The sequence below is a fragment of the Cherax quadricarinatus genome, unplaced genomic scaffold (assembly GCF_038502225.1).
Source record: "Cherax quadricarinatus isolate ZL_2023a unplaced genomic scaffold, ASM3850222v1 Contig176, whole genome shotgun sequence".
NCBI classification, from domain to species: domain Eukaryota; kingdom Metazoa; phylum Arthropoda; class Malacostraca; order Decapoda; family Parastacidae; genus Cherax; species Cherax quadricarinatus.
The window spans coordinates 183660-204562 of NW_027195202.1; the positions used below are offsets into that span (position 1 = coordinate 183660).

General features: G+C 44.2%; 1 protein-coding gene across 1 annotated transcript in view; it reads left to right on the forward strand.

Annotated features, from left to right (window-relative positions):
* The first annotated feature begins 2318 nt into the window (after nt 1-2318).
* ric8a (ric8 guanine nucleotide exchange factor A) overlaps nt 2319-20903 on the forward strand; it is a 38775-nt gene continuing 20190 nt past the window's right edge. Inside the window, exons 1-7 of the mRNA XM_053794524.2 lie at nt 2319-2544; nt 7547-7683; nt 9945-10069; nt 12526-12724; nt 12981-13113; nt 14514-14692; nt 19413-19683. Of these exons, the coding sequence (XP_053650499.1) occupies nt 2464-2544; nt 7547-7683; nt 9945-10069; nt 12526-12724; nt 12981-13113; nt 14514-14692; nt 19413-19683 (1125 nt within the window). The 5' untranslated portion in view covers nt 2319-2463. The remainder of the gene's footprint in view (nt 2545-7546; nt 7684-9944; nt 10070-12525; nt 12725-12980; nt 13114-14513; nt 14693-19412; nt 19684-20903) is intronic.

Genomic DNA, 20903 nt, shown 5'->3' on the forward strand with positions numbered 1-20903 from the left:
TACCAGTACTGTGATGAACCAAACTGGTACCAGTACTGTGATGAACCAGACTGGTACCAGTACTGTGATGAACCAAACTGGTACCAGTACTGTGATGAACCAGACTAGTACCAGTACTGTGAAGAGAACCAGACTAGTACCAGTACTGTGAGAAGAACCAGTTTACAAGGAACTGAACCAGGAGATACATGATCACTACATACACGATAACCAGCAGGGCTTCAGGAATGGGAAACCCTGCGTCACAAACCCGCAGGAGTTCAGTAACAAGGTGGCAGAGGTGAGAGGGATTGGTAGACCGCATCTTGTTGGGCTGTAATATGGTTTTCGACACTGTTCCAGACAAGACACTGGCCCAAGAGCTAGAGGAGAAGGCTCCGTGTATGTCAGGCAGTGTACACTGTGTACGTCAGGCCCATATTAGAGTATGCAGCACCAGTTTGGAACCCACACCTGGTCAAGTATGTCATAAAATTAGAGATAGTGCAAAGGTTTGCAACAAGATTTGTCCCGGAGTTAAAGGGAATGTCATACAAGGAGAGGTTAAGGGAACTCAACCTGACGACACTGGAGGACAGGAGGGACCTGATAACGACATATAAAATACTAAGAGGAATCGACTAGGTGGACAGAGACAGGATGTTCCAGAGATGAGACACGGTAACAAGGGGACACAGCAATAAGGGAACAGAGCAACAAGGGAACACAGCAACAAGGGGACACAGCAACAAGGGGACACAGCAACAAGGGGACACAACAACAAGGGGACACAGCAACAAGGGGACACAACAACAAGGGGACACAACAACAAGGGGACACAGCAACAAGGGGACACAGCAACAAGGGGACACAGCAACAAGGGGACACAGCAACAAGGGAACACAGTAACAAGGGGACACAGCAACAAGGGGACACAGCAACAGGGGACACCAATAAGGGGACACAACAACAAGGGGACACAGCAACAAGGGGACACAGCAACAAAGGGACACAGCAACAAGGGGACACAGCAACAAGGAGACACAGCAACAGGGGACACCAATAAGGGGACACAACAACAAGGGGACACAGCAACAAGGGGTCACAACAACAAGGGGACACAGTAACAAGGGGACACAGCAACAAGGGGTCACAGTTGGAAGTTGAAGACTCAGATGAGTCACAGGGATGTTAGGAAGTGGAACAATCTGGAGAGTGATGTAGTGGAGGCAGGATCCATACATAGCTTTAAGAAAAGGTATGATAAAGCTACTCGACCCGGGAGAGAGTGGATCTAGTGTAAATTTGTGTAAATCATCACCGGGCATGTGTCCCGGTGGCCTGGTGGCTAAAGCTCCCGCTTCACACACGGAGGGCCCGGGTTCGATTCCCGGCGGGTGGAAACATTTCGACACGTTTCCTTACACCTGTTGTCCTGTTCACCTAGCAGCAAATAGGTACCTGGGTGTTAGTCGACTGGTGTGGGTCGCATCCTGGGGGACAAGATTAAGGACCACAATGGAAATAAGTTAGACAGTCCTCGATGACGCACTGACTTTCTTGGGTTATCCTGGGTGGCTAACCCTCCGGGGTTAAAAATCCGAACGAAATCTTATCTTAATTGGTGTAAATCAGTGTAAATTGGTGTATATCAGTGTAAATTGGTGTAAATTGGTGTATATCAGTGATAATTGGTGTAAATCAGTGTAAATTGGTGTATATCAGTGATAATTGGTGTAAATCAGTGTAAATTGGTGTAAATCAGTGTAAATTGGTGTAAATCAGTGTAAATTGGTGTAAATCAGTGTAAATTGGTGTAAATCAGTGTAAATTGGTGTAAATCAGTGTAAATTGGTGTAAATCAGTGTAAATTGGTGTAAATCAGTGTAAATCGTTGTAAATCGATCAGTCTTTATGGGTAGATAAAGAATTTCTTTACCTCAAAATAACTCTGAAATTATTTTTTATCCGGTAAATAACTGACAACAACTTTTTTAACTTGCGTTTTATTCCTTGACAACCAATAAAAAAAATATATACGGGCGGTGCAAAAAAAAAAATTGTTTTGATTGCGTTCGATCTTGAAATTTTGTGACGTCACTCGAAAAATTGATGCACGGGAATGTGGTCAGTCGTGAATGCTGTTGTTGACATAGAAAATAGTTCATAAATATACGTTTTTGAACGATTAATGTAGGAAATGTGATTTTAATTCAGAAAAAAATATGAATAACTGATGTTATTGGTAGTTTTGTGAGTTATTTAAGAGTTAATGGAGAAATTAATTGACGCGTGAATGCAGTTTGTTTACAAGCTGTCTGCTGGGAGTGTCAGGGGAAGCCCTAGTGCTGTCAGCCCACTTTTCTGCCATTTTTACCGCTGTCAGCGCTACTTGTGGCTATCAGCTGCCCACCAGGCGGCGAGAAGAGCAGAGGGTAGGCCGGGGTAGCGTGAGAGTAGCGCAGGAGTAGCGTGAGGGCAGCTATGGAGGAGTCAGTGTTGAAGTTACTGGAGTCTGGCACCAGCCACGACGTGGCTCGTCTCCTCAAGGATTTTGTTGACAAGGTAACCCACCACAAGCCAGGGTTTAAGCCAGGTGGGTGGGTTAACCCACCACAAGCCAGGGTTTAAGCCAGGTGGGTGGGTTAACCCACCACAAGCCAGGGTTTAAGCCAGGTGGGTGGGTTAACCCACCACAAGCCAGGGCTTAAGCCAGGTGGGTGGGTTAACCCACCACAAGCCAGGGCTTAAGCCAGGTGGGTGGGTTAACCCACCACAAGCCAGGGCTTAAGCCAGGTGGGTGGGTTAACCCACCACAAGCCAGGGTTTAAGCCAGGTGGGTGGGTTAACCCACCATAAGCCAGGGCTTAAGCCAGGTGGGTGGGTTAACCCACCACAAGCCAGGGCTTAAGCCAGGTGAGTGGGTTAACCCACCATAAGCCAGGGCTTAAGCCAGGTGGGTGGGTTAACCCACCACAAGCCAGGGCTTAAGCCAGGTGGGTGGATTAACCCACCACAAGCCAGGGCTTAAGCCAGGTGGGTGGGTTAACCCACCATAAGCCAGGGCTTAAGCCAGGTGGGTGGGTTAACCCACCACAAGCCAGGGCTTAAGCCAGGTGGGTGGGTTAACCCACCATAAGCCAGGGCTTAAGCCAGGTGGGTGGGTTAACCCACCATAAGCCAGGGCTTAAGCCAGGTGGGTGGGTTAACCCACCATAAGCCAGGGCTTAAGCCAGTGGGGTTATTAACTCAGGATAACCCATTGTTGTTTAGACCAGGTCAGGTGATGGTACAGGTAGAAGACAGGTCAGGTGATGGTACAGGTAGAAGACAGGTCAGGTGATGGTACAGGTAGAAGACAGGTCAGGTGATGGTACAGGTAGAAGACAGGTCAGGTGATGGTACAGGTAGAAGACAGGACAGGTGATGGTACAGGTAGAAGACAGGTCAGGTGATGGTACAGGTAGAAGACAGGACAGGTGATGGTACAGGTAGAAGACAGGTCAGGTGATGGTACAGGTAGAAGACAGGTCAGGTGATGGTACAGGTAGAAGACAGGTCAGGTGATGGTACAGGTAGAAGACAGGTCAGGTGATGGTACAGGTAGAAGACAGGTCAGGTGATGGTACAGGTAGAAGACAGGTCAGGTGATGGTACAGGTAGAAGACAGGTCAGGTGATGGTACAGGTAGAAGACAGGTCAGGTGATGGTACAGGTAGAAGACAGGTCAGGTGATGGTACAGGTAGAAGACAGGTCAGGTGATGGTACAGGTAGAAGACAGGTCAGGTGATGGTACAGGTAGAAGACAGGTCAGGTGATGGTACAGGTAGCAGACAGGTCAGGTGATGGTACAGGTAGAAGACAGGTCAGGTGATGGTACAGGTAGCAGACAGGTCAGGTGATGGTACAGGTAGAAGACAGGTCAGGTGATGGTACAGGTAGAAGACAGGTCAGGTGATGGTACAGGTAGAAGACAGGTCAGGTGATGGTACAGGTAGAAGACAGGTCAGGTGATGGTACAGGTAGAAGACAGGACAGGAGATGGTACAGGTAGAAGACAGGTCAGGTGATGGTACAGGTAGAAGACAGGTCAGGTGATGGTACAGGTAGAAGACAGGTCAGGTGATGGTACAGGTAGAAGACAGGTCAGGTGATGGTACAGGTAGAAGACAGGACAGGTGATGGTACAGGTAGAAGACAGGTCAGGTGATGGTACAGGTAGAAGACAGGTCAGGTGATGGTACAGGTAGAAGACAGGTCAGGTGATGGTACAGGTAGAAGACAGGTCAGGTGATGGTACAGGTAGAAGACAGGTCAGGTGATGGTACAGGTAGAAGACAGGTCAGGTGATGGTACAGGTAGAAGACAGGTCAGGTGATGGTACAGGTAGAAGACAGGTCAGGTGATGGTACAGGTAGAAGACAGGTCAGGTGATGGTACAGGTAGAAGACAGGTCAGGTGATGGTACAGGTAGAAGACAGGTCAGGTGATGGTACAGGTAGAAGACAGGTCAGGTGATGGTACAGGTAGAAGACAGGTCAGGTGATGGTACAGGTAGAAGACAGGTCAGGTGATGGTACAGGTAGAAGACAGGTCAGGTGATGGTACAGGTAGAAGACAGGTCAGGTGATGGTACAGGTAGAAGACAGGTCAGGTGATGGTACAGGTAGAAGACAGGTCAGGTGATGGTACAGGTAGAAGACAGGTCAGGTGATGGTACAGGTAGCAGACAGTCAGGTGATGGTACAGGTAGAAGACAGCTCAGGTGATGGTACAGGTAGAAGACAGGTCAGGTGATGGTACAGGTAGAAGACAGGACAGGTGATGGTACAGGTAGAAGACACAGGTGATGGTACAGATAGCAGACAGGTCAGGTGATGGTACAGGTAGAAGACAGGTCAGGTGATGGTACAGGTAGCAGACAGGTCAGGTGATGGTACAGGTAGAAGACAGGTCAGGTGATGGTACAGGTAGAAGACAGGTCAGGTGATGGTACAGGTAGAAGACAGGTCAGGTGATGGTACAGGTAGAAGACAGGTCAGGTGATGGTACAGGTAGAAGACAGGTCAGGTGATGGTACAGGTAGAAGACAGGTCAGGTGATGGTACAGGTAGAAGACAGGTCAGGTGATGGTACAGGTAGAAGACAGGTCAGGTGATGGTACAGGTAGAAGACAGGTCAGGTGATGGTACAGGTAGAAGACAGGTCAGGTGATGGTACAGGTAGAAGACAGGTCAGGTGATGGTACAGGTAGAAGACAGGTCAGGTGATGGTACAGGTAGCAGACAGGTCAGGTGATGGTACAGGTAGAAGACAGGTCAGGTGATGGTACAGGTAGAAGACAGGTCAGGTGATGGTACAGGTAGTCAGGTGATGGACAGGTAGAAGACAGGACAGGTGATGGTACAGGTAGAAGACAGGTCAGGTGATGGTACAGGTAGCAGACAGGTCAGGTGATGGTACAGGTAGAAGACAGGTCAGGTGATGGTACAGGTAGAAGACAGGTCAGGTGATGGTACAGGTAGAAGACAGGACAGGTGATGGTACAGGTAGAAGACAGGTCAGGTGATGGTACAGGTAGAAGACAGGTCAGGTGATGGTACAGGTAGAAGACAGGTCAGGTGATGGTACAGGTAGAAGACAGGTCAGGTGATGGTACAGGTAGAAGACAGGACAGGAGATGGTACAGGTAGAAGACAGGTCAGGTGATGGTACAGGTAGAAGACAGGTCAGGTGATGGTACAGGTAGAAGACAGGTCAGGTGATGGTACAGGTAGAAGACAGGTCAGGTGATGGTACAGGTAGAAGACAGGTCAGGTGATGGTACAGGTAGAAGACAGGACAGGTGATGGTACAGGTAGAAGACAGGTCAGGTGATGGTACAGGTAGAAGACAGGTCAGGTGATGGTACAGGTAGAAGACAGGTCAGGTGATGGTACAGGTAGAAGACAGGTCAGGTGATGGTACAGGTAGAAGACAGGTCAGGTGATGGTACAGGTAGAAGACAGGTCAGGTGATTGTACAGGTAGAAGACAGGTCAGGTGATGGTACAGGTAGAAGACAGGTCAGGTGATGGTACAGGTAGAAGACAGGTCAGGTGATGGTACAGGTAGCAGACAGGTCAGGTGATGGTACAGGTAGCAGACAGGTCAGGTGATGGTACAGGTAGAAGACAGGTTAGGTGATGGTACAGGTAGAAGACAGGTCAGGTGATGGTACAGGTAGCAGACAGGTCAGGTGATTGTACAGGTAGCAGGCAGGTCAGGTGATGGTACAGGTAGAAGACAGGTCAGGTGATGGTACAGGTAGAAGACAGGTCAGGTGATGGTACAGGTAGAAGACAGGTCAGGTGATGGTACAGGTAGAAGACAGGTCAGGTGATGGTACAGGTAGAAGACAGGACAGGTGATGGTACAGGTAGAAGAGAGGTCAGGTGATGGTACAGGTAGAAGACAGGTCAGGTGATGGTACAGGTACAAGACAGGTCAGGTGATGGTACAGGTAGAAGACAGGTCAGGTGATGGTACAGGTACAAGACAGGTCAGGTGATGGTACAGGTAGAAGACAGGTCAGGTGATGGTACAGGTACAAGACAGGTCAGGTGATGGTACAGGTAGAAGACAGGTCAGGTGATGGTACAGGTAGAAGACAGGTCAGGTGATGGTACAGGTAGAAGACAGGTCAGGTGATGGTACAGGTAGAAGACAGGTCAGGTGATGGTACAGGTAGAAGACAGGACAGGTGATGGTACAGGTAGAAGACAGGTCAGGTGATGGTGCAGGTAGAAGACAGGTCAGGTGATGGTACAGGTAGAAGACAGGTCAGGTGATGGTACAGGTAGAAGACAGGTCAGGTGATGGTACAGGTAGAAGACAGGTCAGGTGATGGTACAGGTAGAAGACAGGTCAGGTGATGGTACAGGTAGAAGACAGGTCAGGTGATGGTACAGGTAGAAGACAGGTCAGGTGATGGTACAGGTAGAAGACAGGTCAGGTGATGGTACAGGTAGAAGACAGGTCAGGTGATGGTACAGGTAGAAGACAGGACAGGTGATGGTACAGGTAGAAGACAGGTCAGGTGATGGTACAGGTAGAAGACAGGACAGGTGATGGTACAGGTAGAAGACAGGTCAGGTGATGGTACAGGTAGAAGACAGGTCAGGTGATGGTACAGGTAGAAGACAGGTCAGGTGATGGTACAGGTAGAAGACAGGTCAGGTGATGGTACAGGTAGAAGACAGGTCAGGTGATGGTACAGGTAGAAGACAGGTCAGGTGATGGTACAGGTAGAAGACAGGTCAGGTGATGGTACAGGTAGAAGACAGGTCAGGTGATGGTACAGGTAGAAGACAGGTCAGGTGATGGTACAGGTAGAAGACAGGTCAGGTGATGGTACAGGTAGAAGACAGGTCAGGTGATGGTACAGGTAGAAGACAGGTCAGGCACTTTTAACACAATAATCATATTTATTGTAATATGATCATATTTCTGTTTTTACAAAGTATTTTAACAATATAAGTCTTTATTTTGATTTCTTGATCATATTTTTGCATTTTTTTACAATTAGTATGAGAAACAGTTCACCCCGGTGGGTCTGGACGCTGACCTGTGTCACCGACTGTGGGACGTGATCCTGGGACGCCTGAGTGACCCAGCGGCCAGCACCACTCACCAGACTTGCCTCTCCGCCATAAGAATTTTAAGGTAGGTTAACAAAAACGATTTTTTGGGGGGTATACAGTGTACAGGCGCTTCTCGACTTACGATGGTTCGACTTACGATGGTTCGACTTACGATGGTTTGACTTACAATGGTTTGACTTATGATGGTTCGACTTACGATGGTTCGACTTACGATGGTTCGACTTACGATGGTTCGACTTACGATGGTTCGACTTACGATGGTTCGACTTACGATGGTTCGACTTACAATGGTTCGACTTACGATGGTTCGACTTTCGATGGTTCGACTTTCGATGGTTCGACTTTCGATGGTTCGACTTTCGATGGTTCGACTTTCGATGGTTCGACTTACGATGGTTCGACTTACGATGGTTCGACTTACGATGGTTCGACTTACGATGGTTCGACTTACGATGGTTCGACTTACGATGGTTCGACTTACGATGGGTCGACTTACGATGGTTCGACTTACGATGGTTCGACTTACGATGGTTCGACTTACGATGGTTCGACTTACGATGGTTCGACTTACGATGGTTCGACTTTCGATGGTTCGACTTACGATGGTTCGACTTACGATGGTTCGACTTTCGATGATTCGACTTACGATGGTTCGACTTACAATATTTTGACTTGACGTTGGTACAAAAGCACGAGACTTGAGATAATTAACCAGCATGAAGGTGGCAGGTCCCTAACTTGTATTCATTTATTTATTTTTATTACTCATATTTAGTTACACCTTTGACTATCTCGCATTAGTATTAATAGAAATTTTGATTAATAAAAAGATAACCACTCTGTCTTGTCTAGACTTAGTTCTTATGTATTAGGATTAGTTTGCCTGAAATGCCCTGACATGATAGTGACTTCGTGTACTTAAATCAAAATTGTAATTACACATTGTAACTGTAAAGAAATAAAATCCTTATTGTAATTTTTTATGTACTTAATGGCATTAGTTATTTATTTACTTATCAATTTAACATATCAGATTCATAAATAACAAAATAAGGCACAATACCATGACTGGAACGATACACAAATAACCCGCACATAAAAGAGAGAAGCTTACGACGACGTTTCGGTCCGACTTTGTAAATGGTCCAAGTTGGACCAAAATGTCGTCGTAAGCTTCTCTCTTTTATGTGCGGGTTATTTGCATATCAGATTCATATTCAACTTATGATATTTTTGACTTGCAACGAGTTCGTCGCAACATAGCCCCATTGTAAGCCGAGGACCACCCATACTTGGAAGAGTAAATTGCCGAAAGGGTCGTGGCAGAGCTAAAAAGGAATACAGTGGACTCCCGGCTTACAATAATATTTTATTCCAGAAGTATGTTCAGGTGCCAGTACTGAACGAATTTGTTCCCATAAGGAATATTGTGAATTAGATTAGTCCATTTCAGACCCCCAAACATACACAAATAACCCGCACATAAAAGACAGAAGCTTACGACGACGTTTCGGTCCGACTTGGACCATTGACAAAGTCACACTAACAGAGGAGGAGCAGGACGGCTATATATAGCCGTCCTGCTCCTCCTCTGTTAGTGTGACTTTGTCAATGGTCCAAGTCGGACCGAAACGTCGTCGTAAGCTTCTGTCTTTTATGTGCGGGTTATTTGTGTATCGTTCCAGTCACGGTATTGTGCCTTTTTGTTATTTACCCCAAACATACACGTACAAACGCACTTACATAAATACACTTACATAATTGGTCGCATTGGGAGGTGATCGTAAAGCGGGGATCCACTGTATAAAACTCCTCTTTGGTTTATATTTACCAAATAAGAGTATAAGATATTTAATTAATGGATATCTGGATACCTAGTGTGAAATACGTACAGTAGTCCCCCTGTATCCACGGGGGAATACTTTCCAGGACCTACTGTGGATACCAGAGACTGCGGATAGTAGCGAATCCTATATATAAGTAGTTTTGAATTTACATACACGCCTATGATGAAGCTTAATTGATAAATTATGCACAAAAAATGGGGAATTAGCACTTTTTCACTGATGGAAAGCACTTCACTGTAATTTTCAGGGGCCACGGCAAACCACGGTTAACTGAAACCGTGGAAACCAAATCCACGGATACTGTGGTCCTACTGTATTTCATTAAGTAAAATGTATTTATGGCCTTTTTAGGAAATTTACAGTAATGTTTCTGTTTTAAGAGAGCTTAATTTTCATTACATTTTGAAAAATTTTCATGTATATTTGTAAAACTTTTTTTTACAATGATGTTTTTACCTTCAAACTTTTTTTTCAGTCGTGATAAATCTTCGTTAAACCGGGTTATTGATAGCAACAGACTAGCGGTGATAGTTCGACTGGCCGGCTTGGTGCCAGAGGAGGAAGCCTTGGAGCGACTTAATCAACAGATTAATTACGATGGTACGGTTAAAGTTATATTAACTTCCTGTGAGAGTGTTCTGCTATATTAACTTCCTGTGAGAATGTTCTGCTATATTAACTTCCTGTGAGAGTGTTCAACTATATTATCTTCCTGTGAGAGTGTTCAACTATATTAACTTCCTGTGAGAGTGTTCAACTATATTAACTTCCTGTGAGAGTGTTCAACTATATTAACTTCCTGTGAGAGTGTTCAACTATATTAACTTCCTGTGAGAGTGTTCAACTATATTAACTTCCTGTGAGAGTGTTCAGCTATAACTTCCTATAAGAATGTTCAACTATAGATTAATTATGATGGTACTGTTTAAGTTAATTTCCTGCGAGTGTTCCACTGTATATTTTGCCATTACAGCAATTAATGTGTAATTATCTATTTGTAGTTAAAGGAGAATAACTATGTTAATAAGCCAGAGAACGGGTGGGGGTTGAACTCATGGAAAGGGAGTCCCTAAACTTGCCTGGTGAGGCACAACCTTTTTATAAATTCATGTTCTCCTTTCGTTTGTGTATCTGCTGGAGAAGACCCAGGCTGAAATATTCAGATCGGTTAATTTTCCGTTTTTGTCTCCATTTTATTTTTGTCAACACACCAGCCATCTTTTTACATTTAGTAATTTATACAGGAGAAGGGGTCACTAGTCCCTTGCTTCTGGCATTTTAGTCGCCTCTTATGACATGCATGACTTACGGAGGAAGGATTCTAACCCACTTCTCATGTGGGTTATTATTGAGTGTTTGCATTATGTTAAGCTCTATATTGCTTGTTCTTTTGTTTGGAAAATAACTTGTATGGCACAACAGGGGAACACTGCATCAACATTTATGATCCCAGATTATTCAACATTTTACCAGAAAATATCAGAAACACTGCTGGAACAAGTGTAGAAGCCTTCAGGAGGAACTGGACAAGTATCTTCACCAGGCACCAAATCAACCAGGCTGTGATGGATATGTGGGGCAGTGGGCCTCCAGCAGCAGCAGCCTGGTTGACCAGGCTAACACCAGACAAGCCTGGCCCATGGCCGGGCTCCGGGAGTAGTAAGCCTCGAAACTCATCAAAGGTATAGATTTTCTGTAAATATCATTACATATACCATCACTGCACATACAGCACCTCTTTTCACTGATGATTAAGACACATGTGCAGCAGTTAGGTATCTTTATTGTTGAAATATTTTGCCAACACAATAGGCTTCTTTCAGTCAGGTACAGAGGCAGCAAGTGTAGTAGTGAAATGAAGATGATGTAATCAGCCCATCAACCTTGGAGAAATAGTATTTAAGGTAGTCAGTCTCAGCCTGGAGAAGAGTTCTGCTTCATGGTCTGGGGGTCCCATGATTTCATTGGCTTTCAATTGAGCCATTGTTCCACCCACTGGTGAACATTGCCGGTGGGTGGAACATAATGAACAATGGCTCAATTTGAAGCCAATGAAAAATGTGGAACACCGAAGAGAGGTGCTGTATATGTGGGTCCCTTTTATATGTTTCTGTATATCCAGGGCCCTTCTGTGAAGTTTTTCTGTATATCCAGGGCCCTTCTGTGAAGTTTTTCTCTATATCCAGGGCCCTTCTGTGAAGTTTTTCTGTATATCCAGGGCCCTTCTGTGAAGTTTTTCTCTATATCCAGGGCCCTTCTGTGAAGTTTTTCTCTATATCCAGGGCCCTTCTGTGAAGTTTTTCTCTATATCCAGGGCCCTTCTGTGAAGTTTTTCTCTATATCCAGGGCCCTTCTGTGAAGTTTTTCTCTATATCCAGGGCCCTTCTGTGAAGTTTTTCTGTATATCCAGGGCCCTTCTGTGAAGTTTTTCTGTATATCCAGGGCCCTTCTGTGAAGTTTTTCTGTATATCCAGGGCCCTTCTGTGAAGTTTTTCTGTATATCCAGGGCCCTTCTGTGAAGTTTTTCTGTATATCCAGGGCCCTTCTAAATACATTTTTTAAAGTTTCTGAAGTGTTGCTTATATTTCTAGTTTTGATTGAGGTACAGAAGTGCCTGAGCAACTTTACATACGAGAGAATAGTTCGTAGATTTTCTGAATAAAGCTCATTACAGTAGTCTTCCCCTGGCACCTGCGGGAAATACATTCCAAGACTTAATGTGATTACCAGAAACCGCAGGTGGTATCGAACCCTATATATAAATAGCTTTTTGTTTACGTACCTTTGATAAAATTTAATTGATAAATTATGCACAATAGTGAAGAATTAGCAGTTTGTCATTGATGGGTAGCATTTCACAGCTTCTCTTAGGCTTTGAAGAGCTGCCACTATTACTATTTTTGTGCTTTGGTGCCATTATTAAGCAAAATTAAGGGCTATTTTCAAGCCACAGTAAACCTTGGATAGCTGAAACTGCGGCAACCAAATCTGTGGATATGGGAGTTCTACCGTATTAAGTTTTTCTAATTTTTGTTAAGTGTTATTTGTATTTCTAGTTGTGATTGAAGCACAGAAGTGCCTGAGCAACTTGGTGTACAATAGCAGTTCCATCCAGCGGATGTGTTGCAACAACAGCTGTGTTCCGGGCCTCATGTGCCGCCTCAAGACCTTCAGGGACCCGGAGCTGCCGCACATCGTCAAATACTTCGACATGAGACTGCTCTTCTTGCTGACAGCTTTCTGCGGTGACATCAGGTAAGGGAAATGGTGCATTTCCTTAGGTCGGAGGTCAGCAAACTTTTTTAGGTGTTACCCAAAAACAAATTTGTATACGGGAAAATTACCCACTTGACTGGAAAGTCTGCCTGAGATGCACTGCATGTTAGTGGCTTTCTTTGTGCTTAACAATATTTTAATACAAGTAAACTTTATTTTGTATACTGCAGAAGGAAATAAAGTTGTTTGTTTCATAGAAATAATGTTTGCATTAATGTAGACAGTGTCTCCACAGACCGCAGCTGAGATCGGAGTACCACGGCCTCACATACTTAATTGAGATTCTGGACTTGTCTCTGAAGACGGCTCAGGAGGAGAGTGAAATCCAGTCCATCAACGGCTATATTCCTTGTCCTGTCATTTTTAATGTAAGTCTATCCTTAGGATAATGTTCATAGAATTACCTACACTGCGTCAGGGGGGTCATTTAAACTGCCATATCTGCACCCCTCTAGCAAGACATTGATGGTGTGAATGATGGTGTAAGTGTTTCTTCTTTTTCAGGTCACTCTGCCTTGGTGGGAAATGGCCAGTGTGCTAATATAAAAATTAATAAATAAAAAAACAAAGTTCTCCATGGGGTAGTGGGATAGAATCTTTCCTGTATAAACCATGCGTGTCCTAAGAGACAACTCAGATGCTGGCAGCAAGGTGCTAGTAATGCCTTCTCATGTATAAATTATTGAATGTAAAAAAAAGAGAAACTTTTTTTTTTTTTTTAGGTGACCCTGTCTTGGTGGGATACAGCTGGTGTGTTTTGAAAAAACCAGGTAGTTGGACTTGAGTCCTGGAGGTGGTAGAGGCAGTGTTTGCACTCTGAAGGAGGGGCAGGGGGTCAGAGGGTGATCCTGTTGTGATGTCAGCGCACTTTGGAAAGATGGCATTTGAATGAACGATGGTGAATGTGTTTTCTTCTTTGAGTCACGCTGCCTTGGAGAGAGATGGCCATTGAATTAAAATAAAATTAATGCAAGAAAACCTGTGAATTTGTAAGGATGACGCCATTTTCATATTTTTTTTTAAAACATGCTGGCTGTTTCCCACTTAGGCAGGGTGACCTGAAAAAGAAACACTTTTACCATCATTCACACTATCACTGTCTTGCCAGAGGTGCACAGATACAACAGTTGATATGTTACTCTAAACAGCAAATATCCCATATCCCATAGTCATACTAATCAGCTATGGAATGTTGACTAGTTATTATGGATTTTTTTTAGGAGGGGTGTTAATGTTGCAGTTTTATAACTGTAGTGTAAGTGCACCTCTGACAAGACAGTGATGGAGTGAATGATGATGAAAGATTTTCTTTTTCGGGCCACCCTGCCTTGGTGGGAGACAGCCGATGTGTTAGTAAAAAAAAAAAATAATTGCAAGTGCAGTCCTAAGCTAGGCTTAAGCTAACCTGAAATACTATGGGTAACATCGTGTCATGTGGAGTAAAAATTATAAGATTAAGATTAAGATTTTATTTTGACAAATTACATGGTTGCACAGAGGAATATAATAGTTGGGTATACATGTATCATTATTATTATAGCTAGACTTGAGTCCTGGAGGTGGGAAGTACAATGCTTCCACTCTGGAAGATGGAGATACATGTATATTGCAGTTTTTGAACTAGTGTAGGCACATCTGTGGCAAGACAGTGATGGAATGAGTGATGAAGAACGTGTTTCTTCTTTTTTGGGGACACCCTGCCTCGGTGGGAAACGACTGACGTGTTAATAAAAAACAAAATATTATTACAGCGTCTTTCTATTTTCAGGATGAGCAGGCCGAACTGGTGAACGAAGTTTTAAAAGTCTTGTACAACCTGGTCCTTCATATTGACAAGAACAGCCCAGACGAAGAAGAGGACAGTCATTGTCTTCGCTTGATCACTATACTCCGCTCTCTCTTGCTGGCGCTCTGTCGATGCCCAGAGAAAACTGATTCCCTGCACAGGTCATTGTTTTTTAAGTTTTCTTTCTGTATACGGCGACCCCAGAACTTACAACCTATGTTGAAAATACAGCCTCTCCTCACTTAACAACGGAGTTCCATTCCTAAGACCACGCCGTTAAATGAATTTGTCGCTAAGTGAGGAGCATACTATAATGGTTGCATGTTTGTGTCAACCATCATTGATATTGTTTTAATGTCACCTTTGCACCATTTATATGATTTCTGGTATATTTTTAAATGTTTATACAGTAGTGTACTGTATATTATAATAAAATATATTATAATAGCTGATTTCCTCTAGGAAATCAGCTATAATATACATTATTTAGGCATGCATACTGGTCAGAGAGCCTGACGTAAGTCCAAGGCATTGGTAAACAAGTATGTTGCTGTGGAAATATAAACACATATGCAGTTTAATGTGATCCTTTATTGACAACGTTTCGCCCACACAGTGGGCTTTTTCAAGTCATAAACAGATCTGAGTATGTCGCTAAGTGAGGAGAGGCTGTAGCATACAGTACCAACGAGGTGCTCTTCGACGTACGATATTTCAACTTTACAATGGTAGAAAAACAATTACTTTGGGGATGAAACTTAAGATAAATATACCGAGCATGAAGGCAGCAAGTCCCTGTCTTATATACATTGTTTTACTTTTCAATACTGGTAGTATAGTGGACCCCCGGTTAACGAACTTTTTTCATTCCAGAAGTATGTTCAGGTGCCAGTACTGACCGAATTTTTTCCCATAAGGAATATTGTGAAGTAGATTAGTCCATTTCAGACCCCCAAACATACACGTACAAACGCACTTATATAAATACACTTACATAATTGGTCGCATTTGGAGGTGATCGTTAAGTGGGGGTCCACTGTATTTAGTTACAGTGATAATTTCTTCATTTACTTATTTAGTAACAGTGTCAATTTAAAGCAAGAACGAGGATTAGTCTGCCCGAAATGCCTAGGCGTACTAGAGGCTTTCCTTGTAATTAATATTTTAATATATGTAAAGCATCTCTGCAAAAACAGTGATTATGTGTGAGTGAGGTGAAAGTGTTGAAGGATGATGAAAGTATTTTCTTTTTTGGGATTTTCTTTCTTTTTGGTCACCCTGCCTCGGTGGGTCACCCTGCCTCGGTGGGTCACCCTGCCTCGGTGGGTCACCCTGCCTCGGTGGGTCACCCTGCCTCGGTGGGTCACCCTGCCTCGGTGGGTCACCCTGCCTCGGTGGGTCACCCTGCCGCGGTGGGTCACCCTGCCTCGGTGGGTCACCCTGCCTCGGTGGGTCACCCTGCCTCGGTGGGTCACCCTGCCTCGGTGGGTCACCCTGCCTCAGTGGGTCACCCTGCCTTGGTGGGTCACCCTGCCTCGGTGGGTCACCCTGCCTCGGTGGGTCACCCTGCCTCAGTGGGTCACCCTGCCTCGGTGGGTCACCCTGCCTCGGTGGGTCACCCTGCCTCAGTGGGTCACCCTGCCTCGGTGGGTCACCCTGCCTCGGTGGGTCACCCTGCCTCAGTGGGTCACCCTGCCTCGGTGGGTCACCCTGCCTCGGTGGGTCACCCTGCCTCAGTGGGTCACCCTGCCTCGGTGGGTCACCCTGCCTCGGTGGGTCACCCTGCCTCAGTGGGTCACCCTGCCTCGGTGGGTCACCCTGCCTCGGTGGGTCACCCTGCCTCAGTGGGTCACCCTGCCTCGGTGGGTCACCCTGCCTCAGTGGGTCACCCTGCCTCGGTGGGTCACCCTGCCTCGGTGGGTCACCCTGCCTTGGTGGGTCACCCTGCCTCGGTGGGTCACCCTGCCTCGGTGGGTCACCCTGCCTCGGTGGGTCACCTTGCCTCGGTGGGAGACGGCCGACTTGTCAAAAAAAAAAAAAAAATGAAAACCACACATTGTAAGCTTTGCAAAGGAATAAACATTTTTATTTTAATTTTCATTTGCCTATTTATTTAGCATATATTTATGTTCGACTTACGATAGTTTCAACTTACGATATTTTCAACTTATGATATTTTTGACTTACAATGGGTTTGTTGGAACATAACCCCATAGTAAGTCGAGGACCACTTGTATGTGTCTTACTCATCAACTTTCAACCTAAAGGACCTCTGAAGAACTGTTGTGAGTCATGCCATTGTGAGTCATGCCATTTTTACTATAGGCACAGTGTTATAACTGAGGAATCTTTCCTCAGAATCATTTGCATAACCTAACGGTTATGCAATTGATTTTAGGGGCTCTTACCAGGAAATAATGGTCGTAAATGCTGGGGAGTGTAAGTCATGGGGACATAAGTCAGCGGAATGTAAGTTTGTGTGTGGGGGTCATGTAATATGTTAAGACTGTGTATGGTACAGATCTTGACCTCAGACAAGACTGGAGAGTATTAAGACCTGGTCATAATACTGACTTTATTTCTTTTATTATTACACATTAGCCACTTCCCACCAAGGCAGGGTGGCCCGAAAAAGAAAAACATTCCTCATTCACTCCACTGTCTTGCCAGAGGCGCGCTTACTTAAAATACAGTGGACCCCCGCATAACGATGGCATCACATAGCGATTTTTCCGCATACCGATTACTTTTATCGCAAAATTTTTGCCGCGCATACCGATTAAAAACCCGCTTACCGATTTTCGTCCGAGACGCGTCCAATGTGCCCTCAGCCAGCCTCACATGTGCCGGCCGTCCCATTGTTTACCAGCCAGCCTCCGCGGTAACATCCAAGCATACACTCGGAATATTTCGTATTATTACAGTGTTTTCGGTGCTGTTTCTGGAAAATAAGTGACCATGGGCCCCAAGAAAGCTTCTAGTGCCAACCCTGTGGTAAAAAGGGTGAGAATTAGTATGGAAATTAAGAAAGATTTTGAAGGGTTTGGGGCTAACCCTGAGAAGCCTATGCCAGTTGTGGAATCCATTGTGCCTACTTCAAAGATTAAGGAAATGTGTGCACAGTGGGTTGAACTGCAAACCTTTATAGATGAAAATCACCCTGACACAGCTGTTGCAAGCCGTGCTGGTGACTATTTCAATGACAATGTTGTGGCCCATTTTAGACAAATCGTAAAGGAACGGGAGGTACAGAGCTCTATGGACAGATTTGTTGTGCGACAGAGGTCCAGTGACTCTCAAGCTGGTCCTAGTGGCATTAAAAGAAGAAGGGAAGTAACCCCGGAAAAGGACTTGCTACCTCAAGTCGTAATGGAAGGGGATTCCCCTTCTAAACAGTAAGAAGATAATGCTCTCCCCTCCTCCCATCCCATCAATCATCACCAGATCTTCAATAAAAGTAAGTGTCATGTAATTGTGCATGCCTTTTTCAGTTTGTGTGTATTAAAATTAACATTTCATGTGGTAAAAAAAAATTTTTTTCATACTTTTGGGCGTCTTGCACGGATTAATTTTATTTCCATTATTTCTTATGGGGAAAATTCATTCGCATAACGATTATTTCGCATAACGATGAGCCCTCTTGCACGGATTAAAATCGTTAACCGGGGGTCCACTGTATACAGTAATTCCATACACAGATAACCCGCACCTGGGAGAATGAAACCCGTGATAATGTTTCGGTCCGACTTTGCCCGTTAACTATTTAATGAACTGAAACGTGGTTGTAAGTTTCATTCTCCTGTGTGCGTTATTTGTGTATTATTCCAGTCACGGTATTGTACCTTTTTATTCTTTACAGTAATTTTGTATTAATGCATACTTAAAATTGTACTATTGTTTATTTAACTACCTCACTTTTGTACATATAAAAAGCTTCTACTCAATAACCTATGTCTAGTTCTAAAGTAATTTGTAAGCATTAAGATCAGTCTGCCTGAAATGCACCAAATGATTCTTTTGTGATTAACCCTTAAATTATCCAAACGTAGATCTGCGTTTGCACCGCTAGCACTCCGAACGTAGATCTACGTATTTTTTATATCTAAGAAATCATGTAAAAAGGTAGATCTACGTTCGGTGCGCTAGCGGTGCAAACGTAGATCTACGTTTAGACAGTTTAACCCGTAAACGGCCCAGGCAGATCTACGTTCACATGCGTAGTGCTCCAAAAGTAGATCTACATTTTTTTTTTACATATTTTCAAATATAACCAAAAAAAGTAGATCAAAGTTTTTTTTACACATTTTCAAATGTAAAAAAACAAAAAGAAGATCTACTTTTTTTACATTCAAATGTTGAAAAAACGTATATATACGTTTGGACCGTTTACGGGTTAAGGGTTAATAATATTATATTACATGTAAACTGCATTACTGTATGCTGCAGAAAATAAGTTGTACAGTAATTCCTCGATTTACAGAGACATTGAGAATATTTTATAGTGTGTATAATATCATTATTAAACACAGTACAGGTCCCCAACATGTTCGGAAGTTGAAAATTTCCTGTATTATGAATTTTTATAATGTAGATCTATGTTTGAACAGTTTAAAGGTTAAAGTGCAGGCATTGTACGTACTTCCCATTTCCAGGACTCAAGTCCGGGTAACCGGTTTCCCTGAATCCCTTCACAAAATATTACCCTGCTCGCACTCCAACAGCTCGTCAGGTCCCAAAAACCATTTGTCTCCATTCACTTGCTGATATACTGTATTTTGAATTTACTCAATTCAGGAGGTCCCCAATGTGTTTATAAGTCGAGGACTTACTGTATTGTATTGTATAAGTTGTATTATATTTCAATTGTTTTTTGCCTTGCAGCAACACTGTTAACTTGTTGCTGGTGATGCCACCGAACATGTATGAGGAGTTGTTACTGAGTATGCCACAGGCTAATGGTGGAGCCTCGTCCCCACCCATGCCAGCGGTAGTGACGACACAACCCACCGCCGGGGCCACGGCGCTGGTCGAGGCTGCGTGCTTCACCGACATTAATAGTCACGAACTGGACGAGCGTTCGTGTGAGTACGATGGGAAAGACATGACCGCCATAATAAAGCTTCTAGATTTTCTCGACTCGAGGCTAAACACGGTAAGTATTTTTCTTTTCCGCAAATAGCCAACTCTTGTGGATTTAGTGCTTAGTTATGATTATAACAATAATTTTTCCAGAATGACCTACAAGTAACAATAGACATGAATACGATGTGCAGTTGAATGGTTCAGAGAACCAATAAATTCACAAATTAGACCCATTTCCAACGCTTGGGTATCTTTATTGTGGCAGAAGAACGGTAAAGATCAGAAGGAGTTTGAGGCAATCAGTCCCTCAGCCTGGAGTCCATGGAAGCAGCCCATGAGTCTTGATAAGAATACAGCACATGGTAGGTAGGTATAATGTTTGTCAGGAAACAGGACAAGTGTTTCCTGAAACGAGTCTTAGTCATACAATGACCCACAGCTAGAGCTTTTGGTCATCTGACTGAGGCCTTCCACTGGCTTACCTCTCTACCTCTTTAAAAATCATGGTTATGATTATAACCATTATAAGCATTAGTAAATCTATTACAGCATATGCTTAGGGAAAGTGGAACAATTCTTCCTCCATACCATGCATGTCGTAAGAGGCAACTAAAATGCCGGGAGCAAGGGGCTAGTGACCCCTTCTCCTGTATACATTACTAATGTTAAAAAGAGAAACTTTTGTTTTTCTTTTTGGGCCATCCTGCCTCGGTGGGATATAGCCGGTGCGTTGAAGAAGCAGCTTAGTAAAGTGGCTTGTATACTGCAGACAGGTGAGGTGAAGCAGTGGTAGGTGGCATCACCTTGGATGAATCCACAGGTGGAAGTAGGTCGTGACTATAAGTGTCAAGATGTTGCTGAGTCTGACAGGAATGTAGATAAATGGACCAGAGCAGGGCCTCCATGAGAAATTTTGCAATGTGGGACAAGACTAATTTGGGACCCCTGGGGGCAGGCTGGGGCCCCCAGTCGAAGTTCACTTTATATGCTGGAAAATACAGTAAATCCCCTTTATGCTGTATTCTTATCAAGATTGATGGACTGTTTACATCAACTTCAGGCTGAGGGACTGATTACCTCAAACTCCTGATCTTCAACCATTCTTCTCTGTATAGGACTGATGAAGCCACTGTGTGGTGAAACATTTCCACAATAGAGATACCAAAATGTTGCATGTGTCTAATTTATCAATGAATGCAGTGTAATGGGACCTTCCATTGACGGTTTCGTGAGTCACGATGGCAGCTGTAAGGTGACTTGAGCTAGAGTACAACACAGCCCTGCTGGTTT